Source organism: Pristiophorus japonicus, chromosome 20, assembly GCF_044704955.1.
Source record: "Pristiophorus japonicus isolate sPriJap1 chromosome 20, sPriJap1.hap1, whole genome shotgun sequence".
NCBI classification, from domain to species: Eukaryota; Metazoa; Chordata; class Chondrichthyes; family Pristiophoridae; genus Pristiophorus; species Pristiophorus japonicus.
Window position 1 is genome coordinate 68,519,969 of NC_091996.1, and position 11,974 is coordinate 68,531,942.

General features: G+C 49.5%; 2 protein-coding genes across 2 annotated transcripts in view; one reads left to right on the top strand and one right to left on the bottom strand.

Annotated features, from left to right (window-relative positions):
• Window positions 1-1,130: 1,130 nt before the first annotated feature.
• LOC139232554 (NADPH-dependent diflavin oxidoreductase 1-like) overlaps window positions 1,131-11,974 on the top strand; it is a 46,225-nt gene continuing 35,381 nt past the window's right edge. The window contains exon 1 of the mRNA XM_070862970.1: window positions 1,131-1,573. The gene's annotated coding sequence lies outside the window, so the exon portion shown is untranslated. The remainder of the gene's footprint in view (window positions 1,574-11,974) is intronic.
• On the bottom strand, window positions 3,565-10,329 carry tmem203 (transmembrane protein 203). The gene has a single exon (XM_070862968.1). It carries the CDS (start codon window positions 9,837-9,839, stop codon window positions 9,429-9,431), a length of 411 nt encoding a protein of 136 aa, XP_070719069.1. The 5' UTR covers window positions 9,840-10,329; the 3' UTR covers window positions 3,565-9,428.

An 11,974-nucleotide genomic window follows, 5' to 3' on the forward strand; every position in this document is an offset into this window, starting at 1 on the left:
CTCTCAGGTGGACGTAAGAGATCCCATGGCACTATTTCAAAGAAGGGCAAGTGAGTTATCCACAGTGTCCTGGCCAATATTTATCCCTCAATCAACATCACAAAAACAGATCATCTGGTCATCACATTGCTGTTTGTAGGAGCTTGCTGTACACAGATTAGCTGTCGTGTTTCCTACATTACACGTCAAAAGTATTTCAATGGCTGTATAGTGCTTTGAGATGTCTGGTGGTCATGAAATGCGCTATATAAATGCAAATCTTTCTTTTTTTAAGCGTAGCAAAATGTGCTTGAAAAAAATGGGTACCAAAATAACTGCCACGTTTGGGAGCATCCAGCTAATCTATTGGCTATCACTCATTCAGATGCTATTCATAACTGCCTGCAATTATATCACAATGTTACACGGGAACTGCTGGCAACACTGGCAGAGTTTAAATCCTCCAAATGGCACCCGAACGCAAAGTCCATTTATGATTAAAGTCTGGAGAATCCTCACTAACAGTCCTTAGAATTTCCGCAGACTGAGAAGTTATGAATTTTGGGAATGTAGTATCAGCGACACAATTTATTTTGATCTTACCGTACTTCGCTGGATGTTATTTCATGATCAATACAGAACTCCAATTTATAATCTATGTGCTCAAGGACTGAGGCCTGTAAAATATAGATTCCAGTTGATACATATTTATGAAAATTAAAATAAATATGTTGAAGTCCAGGACTATTTTACGGTTCCGGGATGTCAGGTTTTGCAAGCACGCTGGAGTGAAGAACCCCGCAAAGTACAATGTCACCCTCTAGTGGCAGATAATGAATACTCGCCCTCATCGCCTCTGGGTTTCAATTTAGTATTTCAGTTAACCGAGTGGAGTTTGGGCTAATTTAATTAATTTGAGCTGAGGGTTCCCTCACAAGCTAGCCCACGCCCCATAACTTACCCGACTCTGCACCAGCTCGGCAGCCATGGTTCAGTGGGTAACATTCTTTTGAGTCAGAAGGTCAGAGTTCAAGTCTCACTCAAGTTATTTGAGCCCATAATCTAGGCGGACACTCAGTACAGTACGTTGAGGTACCATCTTTCGGATGAGACATTAAACCGAGGCCCCATCTACCCTCTCCAGTGGATCCCATGATACTATCCGAAGAAGAGCAGGGGAGTTCTCCCCGGTGTCCTGACCAACATTTATATTTCAACCAACACCATTTGCCATTGCCATTTATGGGATCTTGCTGTACACACTCGGCTACTTCGTTTCCCTATGTTACAGTCGTGACACTTCAGAAGTACTTCATTGGCGGCAAAGCGCTTTGGGACCATCTGAATTTGTGAAGTGCAAGTTCTTTCTTACGGTTTGGTGATGGGCTGCTGGCTCCTTGCAAGACTGTTAGATAGAGAAGGTGACACAGCACTGTTTATACAGCAGGAAGTAGGCCATCTGTAAGATGGGCCCTGGAGCAAACTCCTCTAAATGCAGACTGGCTCTGAGCTGACAAAGCTCATCGGGTGCAGAGTCTGGGCACTCTGAGCATCACGGATTCAAATCCACACAGACAATTCCAAGAGCAAGCAGGTAGGCACCTGTAACTAAAATAATGCACAGCAATGATCCATCCTTCTATGAAGCCTGGCCTCTCGGCAGGAGGGAAAATCATCCAATAATAAATCACAATGCTGTAATTACCACAGTCCACAGTTAAACAGGACGCATTAAGTATTGGATTTCATTATTTGCACAGCTCAAAAATGTTTATTACAAGTACAGACTCGGCTTAAATCAAATAGCAAACAGAAAATGCTGCTCGAGCCAGCCCTGGATGAAATGGTTAGTGTGGGGATCAAACCTCCCCTCCGCTCCGCTGCCTGAAACTAGGTGCAGGGATTGTCGTAACGGGAATAAAAGACTGGGCCTACCATTATGCTCCGCTGTAACTCTGTGCGGCCAAAGGCCTGGGAAATGGGCTGCGACACTGAAATGCTGGGTCTTGGCCTTTCCCGGAAGTTTCTCCAGGAGTCTGAGGGCGGGACCTTTATCTGCCCCAACCATGCTCCCATGCAGAAGTGGGCTGCCAGTTCCCTCTTCCCTGGCCTCAGTGGCACCTGGCGTAAGGTTGGAGGGCAGTACGGCCAGTGAGATGCCAAATACCGGCCTCCAGAGAGCGCAAGTGGGCCCCAAAGAGAACACTGCGACCCCATCCCTCCCTCCCAGACAGCACCGATACCAGAATATCCAGGCAGGAGGTCCCAGTGAGTGTCCAGTAGTGGTGAGGATACCCGCTAGGCCCATCCACGTGTGGTAACCTCCCATTGGACCCTTTCCCACACTCTGATGGGGCCAGCGCTAGCAAGCAGCAGCCAGTGAAACCCTGGCATAACTGCTGGGCTTATGTCCCAATTCAAATTCAGGTTCCACATCTCCACATGGGTTAAGACCGGTCAAAGTTGATCACAAACCTCTGACTTCAATTTATGTCCCTTGGCCCCTGTTCATGACCCTCAAACAACTGCAGGGGATCTGGTCACATGTGCTTTTGTGAGTCTTCACAGGGTAAAGGGCTTTGACTGTAACCTACCCCCAACCATACTGATGACCTGGGAACACATAGGTCAGCCAGGCTCTGAAAGGTCAGTGCCTCGGGTGGAGTTGCCCTTTAGGACAGTACTGAGGAAGGGGGACGCGGCAACATTGTCCTAAAGGGGGCGACAGTGTCCTGGGGGGGGACGGCAGTATCCTGGGGGGAGGGGGCGGGAAACCAGTGTCCTGAGGGGAGGCGACAGTGTCGTGAGGGGGGGGGGTCTGGGGGAGTGTCCCAAGGAGCAGCGACACTGAAACACAGACCCACCTTTCACATCCTCGTGTTTTTATCCTCCTTTACTGGTGTGTGATGGAAACAGATCTATGTCACAGACAGTGGTGCTGGATCTAAGGCAAAGTACATTAGACTGGACAACGAGGGTAATCTGGTAATCTCAACCAAACATTCCTGATTGGTAGCAGGATAATACACAATTCAAAAGGTGGAAAGCTGCTTACTTAAAAGAGAAAGTTCACACACTTCAATATTTTGTCTGACAATGAGCGTGTATATAAACTAACCCAGAAAAATTCAAGTTCATTGGCTGCAGGACAGTGAGCCCCCCACCCAAAACCCCAGCCCTCCAAACCCCCCCCCCCCACACAATCCCCATGCACCCCCCAAATCTCCAGCTCTCCGCCCCTCCCCCCAACACTCCATAACCCCAGGCACAGAACCCAAGAGACCACCCTGCACACCCGAGTCTGTAAAGAGTGCTGACAGACTATTGGATGGAGACAGGACCTCACCTGGGTGCACACTATGCAGCTAGTGACAGCAGTCAGGAGCAACAATGTTGGCTGAATTCCCCACCAACTTGGGTATAGCGCCAGCAGAGCAGGGTGTAGAGCCTCTCCCAGTCTCCTGACGAGGTGATCTGCACTGACCTGGGGTTGTAGCCCACACCGTCCTGGTTAGTAATCTCAGTAACGTGCCACAGTGAACACACCCCGTTAGGATATCAGTGGAAACAGGTTTTTTTTAACCAAAATAAGTGGATAATATTGCACATTTTAGGCAGTAACTGAACAGTAAGTCAGTCCAGTTTTATTAATTTGAATTAAAATGCAATCTTTAAAAACTGGCAGTTAATGTACAACTGGAGAATGATGGGGAAGAGATCTTTATTGCTGAAGGTGAGAAGGATGCACTGACTGGGATATGACAGCATGTGATAACCATCAAATGTTTACCCAGATCATACATTTCCAAATAAAACACATCAACTCAGTTAAATTTCCTGTCACAACACAGGCAGCACTCTTCATTGTATGTTCCTGGATCGCAGAATCCAACAGGACCAAGTGTGACACAGGGCGTGGGAAGCCACCGGGAAACTGTCAGTCAGAATAAGTCAGTCAGCACCACTCCCAAGGGGACAGATGGCATCACGCCGAGAAATGCTATGTTGAGCTAGGTAAATGTGACTGGGTTGAGAGGGATTGGACCTGGTGCCACTTTAATGCTGGGACTTGGGCCTGAAATCAGTACAGAGGAAGTGGTACTCCCCTCCTGCTGATGGCTATTCAGAATTCCCTGCAGGTTAAGTTCAGTACAGCACAGGCGTTTTTCCAATAGTAGGACATTGGCCCATCATCCCAGCAATCCCGATGCAACACTTAAAAAAAAATCTGACCCGAGTGCGTGAAGCAGCCGCTGAGTTTGGTGATAAAACAGGGACATTGAAACTACGTTTATGAAGTGTTTGATCAGTAACACCTCGAAGCATTTCACAATGAATCACTCTGGCTCAGTGTTTGTCGTTCATAAGCGATCAGGTCGGCCATCTGGCACACAGCAGAATCCCACAAACAGAAATATAATGAATGAGTGACCCTGCTTTGGGTGGTGTGGTTTGAGGAAGGAATGCTGGTCAGGGGTAAGCGGACTTTTTGCTCTTCAAATAGTGACCGAGGATCTTCAACACTCACTTGAACAGACAGGCAGTACCTCGGTTTAACATCGCATCTGCAGGAACGCCACCTGTGACAATGCGGCACTCCACTGCAATACTGAGAGTCAGCCTCAGGTTTTGCAGGGGTGGGGTTTGAACTCAACCTTCTGACTCAGTCGAGAATGCCACCGACTGAGCCAAGCTGACACTTGCTCATCATCGTCTGCCACTCTGGATTAGGTTACAGTCCACGTAACACAGGCAGGGCAGCCAGTCTCCCCCCGAGCAGGGGCCCTAAAGTCTGCCTCGGAAGTATATTCTGGCTGTACTGCCCTGTGAACCCTTGAATCAAGGTAATGTAGGTCAATGACAGTGAATGGGACATGCAGTCAGCATTAAGCAAGCCCAAGCCCAGAGTAAACCCCTCTCCATTCTGCCCCAGCAGCCTCAAAAGAACACTTCCCCAGTATGGATTTTTCCACCTCACAAAATAGAGAAGCTTTGTTTTAATCCCACACATACAGGGAATAGTGAGATTCTTACAGCCTAATCCAAACCCTGATCTCAGATGTGAAAGAACTGCACAATAAGTCACAACACTAACAGCTCCCTCGGCTCACTCTATGTTTGTATAAGCTGTCAATTATTCTCTTCCCCTCGATTTTAGAAACATAGAAAATAGCAGTAGGCCATCCAGCCCTTCGAGTCTGCACCGCCATTCAATATGATTATGGCTGATCCTCTATCTCAACACCATATTCCCGCTTTCTCCCTATACCCCTTGATACCTTTTGTGTCTAGAAATCTATCTATCTCCTTAAATATATTCAGTGACTTGGCCTCCACAGCCTTCTATGGTAGAGAATTCCACAGGTTCACGACCCTCAGTGAAAACATCTCTCATTTCGGTCCTAAATTTCCTACCCCGTATCCGGAGACTGTGACCACTTGTTCTAGACTTCCCAGCCAGGGAAAACATCTGGCTGGGAAGTCTAGAACAAGCCAGTCTGTCCGGCCCCATCAGAATTTAATACACGTCAATGAGATCCCCTCTCATTCTTCTAAACTCTAGTGAATACAGACCTAGTTGACCCAATCTCTCCTCATACGACAGCCCTGCCATCCCAGGAATCAGTCTGGTGAACCTTCGTTGCATTCCCTCCATGGCAAGTATATCCTCTCTTAAGGAGACCAAAACTGCGCACACTACTCCAGGTGTGGTCTCGCCAAAGCCCTGTATAACTGTAGCAAGACATCGTTTCTCCTGTACTCAAATCCTCTTGCAATGAAGGCTAACATCATTTACCTTCCTAACTGCTTGCTGCACCTGCATGTTTGCTTTCAATGACTGGTGTACAAGGACACCAGGTCCCTTTGTACATCAACATTTCCCAAGCTATCACCATTTAAATAATGCTTTGTCTTTATGTCTTTCCTATCAAAGTGGATAACTTCACATTTATCCATGTTGCACTGCATCTGCCAGGTGTTTGCCCACTCACTCAATCTATCTAAATCGCCTTGCAGCGTCTTTGCATCCTCCTCACAACTCACAATCCCACCTAGTTTTGTGGCGTCAGCAAACTTAGAAATGTTACAACATTTGGTTCCTTCATCCAAATCATTTATATATATTGTGAATAGCTGGGGCCCAAGCACTGATCCGCGTGGTACCCACTAGTCACTGCCCGCCACCCCGAAAAAGACCCGCTTATTCCTACTCTCGGTTTCCTGTCAGTTAACCAATTTTCAATCCATGCCAGTATATTACCCCCAATCCTATGTGCTTTAATGTTGCACACTAACCTCTTATGTGGGACTTTATCAAAGGCCTTTTGAAAATCCAAATACACTACATCCACTGGCTCTCCCTTATCTATTCCATCAGTTACATCCTCAAAAAACTCCAGTAGGTTTGTCAAACATGATTTTTCTTTCATAAATACATGTTGACTTTGTCTAATCCCGTTAATATTATCTAAGTGTCCCATTATCACATCCTTTATAATAGACTCGAGCATTTTCCCTACTACTGATGTTCGGCTAACCGGTCTGTAGTTCCGTTTTCTATCTCCCTCCTTTTTTAAATAGTGGGGTTACATTTGCCACCCTCCAATCTGAAGGAACTGTTCCATAATCTATAGAATTTTGGAAGTTAACAACCAATGCATTCATTATTTCCATGGCTACCTCTCTTAGTACTCTGGGATGCAGATTATCAGACCCTGGGGATTTATCGACCTTCAGTCCCATTAGTTTCTGCAGCACTATTTTCTTACTAATAATAATTTCCTTTAATTCCTCTTGCTCACTAGACCCTTAGTTCCCTAGCATTTCTGGGACGTTATTTGTGTCCTCTTCCGTGAAGACAGAACCGATAAGAGAATAAGGGGTTATGGAGAGCGGGCAGGGAAGTGGACTCGAGTCCATGATCGGATCAGCCATGATCATATTAAATGGCGGAGCAGGCTCGAGGGGCCATGTGGCCTACTCCTATTTCTTATGTTCTTATGAAGTATTTATTTAATTGTTCTGCCATTTCCTTGTTCCCCATTATAAATTCTTCCATTTCTGCCTGTAAAGGATCTACATTTGCCTTCACTAATCTTTTTCTTTTTACGTACTTGTAGAAACTTTGCAGTCGGTTTTTATGTTCTTTGCAAGTTTACTCTCATACTCTATTTTTCCCCTCTTGATTAATCTCTTGGTCCTTTTTTGCTGAATTCTAAACTACTCCCAATCCTCAGGCTTGCTACTTTTTCTGGCAACCATGTATGACTCCTCTTTGGATCTAATACTATCCTTAATTTCAGTCAATTCATTTTCGCCCCATTTTTAAGTGTCACCCACCCTTCCCATTGAACATATCGAGGCTCCCTGCTCTGCCAATGCTGACTTTGATCCAACCAGCACAAGGTGAGATATCAGCCTAGGTCACATCCTCCCCATTGCTCCTTCCTATAGGTTAACCCAGTCTCTGCCCTGTAACTTCTCTCGGCATTGGGAATTTTCTCATTGGGCAATGCTGGGTATGAGCCTGTGTCTCGGTGCGCTGGGGAGCACTGAGTTGGTGCCCCAAGGCAGTGCACCACTCTATGAACTTCCCCTTCCTGCTGACTGGGAGGGAGGTGTCTCAGTGAATCTCCAAACATTATAGAAAACAGGCCTACCCATGAAAGCTCTTAACAGGCGCTAGAAAGACCAGTCTCAGATGACAACAGATGCCGATGTGATATCCCTAGACAGCTGGGCAAGGGAACCCCATCCCAGGGTATGAAGTACAACTGATAAACACTTCTCAGGATGGCTGCCTCGCACAAAAAATGAACACAGAACACACAAAAAAACACTCAGCTCACCACAGAGCACAGCCAAACAAACTGGAAGTTTATTGTGACATGTGGTCAGTAACAAACTGCTAACTGTGGAGCACACTGCAGACAGCTGAAACAGCATCGGTAGCCTGACAATGCAAGGGTGGCACAGGGACTGAAATGCTTCTTCTGCAGACGTACGACTGTATATTCAGCTAAGGTGTAAACAAATTACTAGTTCATCTTTCATGACAGCACACAAAGGGAGTCAAGACCAAAAGGAGTCTTCAGATGAAGCTGGGTTAGAGAGAGTGGGGGTGAACTGAACCAGGGCATGCAAACATAATTCAGTCCCCATACTAAAATCATACATTCTGTCCTTATTTTTATATTTCCATTATAAATTCCTATGGCCACATCTGTAATGGAAACATTCAATGTCACCACTGGCAGCAGCAATGGCAACTTTACCTGGCCAGTATCCATTTCAAATTTAGAATGGAAACTGGCCTCTTAATACATTATAGGCAGATAGTTGGATAGTGACAATAGATAGCGATCAACTGAAAACATGTGAGTGCCACAGATCATGTTGTGGTGGCCTTAAATTGGAACTGTTGACTATAACAGCAATCCCTGGATATTTTAAACAAGTGGGTACCAGCTCAGCCAAGAACAAATTCCTCTAATGCAGATCTGCTGAAATTGAGTTTTATAGTCGGCTCCTGATCTAGTCGCACACTGCAGAACAGTGACAGACTGCACCAGCACTTCAGACAATCCAGCACCAGAATTCCCAACGTCACACTTTTAAATTCATAAAACCTGAATCAATGTTAATCATTTGGGAAAAAAAATCAAAAACCAAGTTTGAAACTCGATCTAAGGTTGTTTTGGTTTTAAAATGTTTCATTACACATTCCTGGAGTGTTGCCAGGTAGCCTGCTTTTAGAGCGAAGGGATTTGAGCTGTTGGATGTTGCTTGGGAATAACAATTTGGAAAAGCAGAAACATAGAGGGAGAGGTGAAGCTAATTTCTAAACATAATCGTAACTGTGGCCTGGATTACTGCGTCCCAGCATCACACCTGGTCCAACAAGGATATTACCAGCCATGAGAGCCTGCTCTTTCTTTATCTCATTCGTACAAGTTTCCCCCGAGAACTGCACAACATCGTCACACTCTGGGAAACTTGAATTAACTGCTGCCCAAACACAGCACCCCAAGTAACAGCAAGAGTAAAGCTGTGGGGCACAGCCACTGATTGTTTGTCCAATACACGAGCACGTCCAGCTGGCAGAACAGTCACAGTCCTGAGGAATCACTGCATCCTTCTCCTCTCTAGACCTTGATTTCAGAAGGTCAGGGCTGGCCCGCACCACTGGAGCTGAACGTAAGCAGCGAATATAGAACCTCTCACCTCCTCGCTGAGCGCATCGCATCACGATTCCTCCCGTGGAGATCAGCCACAGAGTTCAGAGGTTGGCCGTGTGGCTCAGCACATCAGGACAGCGGCAAGACAAGAATGTTGGTTCAACCTGAATTGCCCCCTCCCTCCACCCCTACCCCACCGATATCCACGGAAACATCGGTGTCTGGCAGTCCAACAGCTTGAACACGCAGTCTGGAGTGAGCCGTTTCAGCTCAGTTGACTCGGCAAGCTCGAATCATTAACAGCTGGAGGAGAATGAAGACCGGCGACATGATGAGGCCATACCACAGCTGGGCACTCCACTCCACCAGCTTCTGGCACAGCAGCATCTCGAAGACAAACTTGAGGCTGAGGACAGTCAGGATCCAGAAGAGCCGCATGACGGCCAGGCGCTTCTCCCCATCCTGGAACAGGCGGATGGACACGATCATGGTGAAGTAGGTGCTGAGTCCGTCGGCAGTGAAGAGCGGGATGAAGACGTACCACCATTCCAGCTGCCCCACAAAGTTGTCCACCTTCATGGCGAGCAGCACGGAAAACACCAGCAAGGCTGCCAGATGCAGCAGCATTTCAAATGTGGCAAAGCCCAGCCATTGCACCAGCTCACGCAGCGAGAACAGCATCTCGGTGCCGGTACTGCACGGATCCTGGAGAGGGCTCCCGCGTCAATCAATTGGAACTACCAATTTACATCAGTACAGTGGCGGCTCCTGGTGCTGCTTCCAGTCCACAAACTCTGCACGCAACTTCTGAAAAATAAATAGAAGTATCAAATTGTTATTCTTTTACGCCCTTCATTCTACTCAATAATTGGGTGAGATTGCAACTCTTTTATAATAAAAGACTTGCCCTACATGACCTCAAAGGTTCTGCACAGAGGTGTTATCAGACAAAAGTGGACATGGTGGAAGGTGATCAAAGAGGTGGATTTTAGGGAGAGTCTTCAAGAAGGAAAGGGTGGGAAAGAGGCAAAGAGGTTAAAGAGGGGATTCGAGAGCGTGTCTCAGTGTAGTAAGGTCCGGGTACAGCGAGACTGTAAGTTCCTCCCGGTCACTATTCCAGTGAAGTTAGACTGTCTGCCAGTTGTGGGGCGGAGAGGCTGCCTGCCTGTCCCTGGGCGGAGAGACTGCCTGCCTGTCCCTGGGTGGAGAGACTGCCTGCCTGCCTGTCCCTGGGCGGAGAGACTGCCTGCCTGCCTGTCTGTCTGTCCCTGAGCGGAGAGACTGCCTGCCTGCCTGTCCCTGGGCGGAGAGACTGCCTGCCTGCCTGCCTGTCCCTGGGCGGAGAGACTGCCTGCCTGCCTGTCCCTGGGCGGAGAGACTGCCTGTCTGTCCCTGGGCGGAGAGATGCCTGCCTGCCTGTCTGTCTGTCCCTGAGCGGAGAGACTGCCTGCCTGCCTGTCCCTGGGCGGAGAGACTGCCTGTAACGGGGTGGAAAGACTGCCTGCCTGTCTGTAACGGGGCGGAGGGTCTGTCTGCCTGTCTGTAACGGGGCGGAGAGACTGCCTGCCTGCCTGCCCCTGGGCGGAGAGACTGTCTGCCTGCCTGCCCCTGGGCGGAGAGACTGTCTGCCTGCCTGTCCCTGGGCGGAGAGACTGTCTGCCTGCCTGCCCCTGGGCAGAGAGACTGTCTGCCTGCCTGCCCCTGGGCGGAGAGACTGTCTGCCTGCCTGCCCCTGGGCGGAGAGACTGTCTGCCTGCCTGCCCCTGGGCGGAGAGACTGTCTGCCTGCCTGCCCCTGGGCGGAGAGACTGTCTGCCTGCCTGCCCCTGGGCGGAGAGACTGTCTGCCTGCCTGCCCCTGGGCGGAGAGACTGTCTGCCTGCCTGCCCCTGGGCGGAGAGACTGTCTGCCTGCCTGCCCCTGGGCGGAGAGACTGTCTGCCTGCCTGCCCCTGGGCGGAGAGACTGTCTGCCTGCCTGCCCCTGGGCGGAGAGACTGTCTGCCTGCCTGCCCCTGGGCGGAGAGACTGCCTGCCTGCCTGTCCCTGGGCGGAGAGACTGTCTGCCTGCCCCTTTGCGGAGAGACTGTCTGCCTGCCTGTCCCTGGGCGGAGAGACTGCCTGCCTGTCCCGGGGCTGCGAAAATATTTGTCTGTCTGTCTGTCTGTCCCGGGGCTGCGAGAATTTTTGCCTGTGTGTCGGGCAGTCCCAGGGCAGCTAAACGGCATTACGGGGCCGCCACTCCCCCGTACATCCTCACCCCCCCACCCGGGGCCGTTCCTGCACTCACTCCCTTGCTGGTTGGCCGGCCGGTAGGCACTCTCACGACCCCCCGCCCCCCTCACACCGGGCTGCACACCCTCTCCCCTCCTCCCCCCGGGCCGAACTCTCTCTCTCTCTCTCTCTCTCTCTCCCCCTCTCCCTCTCCCTCACACACCCACACACCCTCCCTCACACACCCTCCCTCACACACCCTCCCTCACACACACTCACCCTCTCTCTCTCTCTCTCCCCCACCCTCCCCCTCTCTCCCCCCACCCTCCCTCCCTCTCTCTCTCCACCACCCTCCCTCCCTCTCTCTCTCACCCTCCCTCCCTCTCTCTCCCACCCTCCCTCCTCCCCTCTCTCTCTCTCTCTCCCCCACCCTCCCTCTCTCTCTCCCCCACCCTCTCTCTCACCCTCCCTCTCTCTCTCTCTCTCTCTCTTCCCCCACCCTCCCTCCCCTCTCTCTCTCCCCCACCCTCCTTCCCCTCTCTCTCTCCCCCACCCTCCTCTCTCTCTCTCTCTCTCTCTCCCACCCTCCCTTTCTCTCTCCCACCC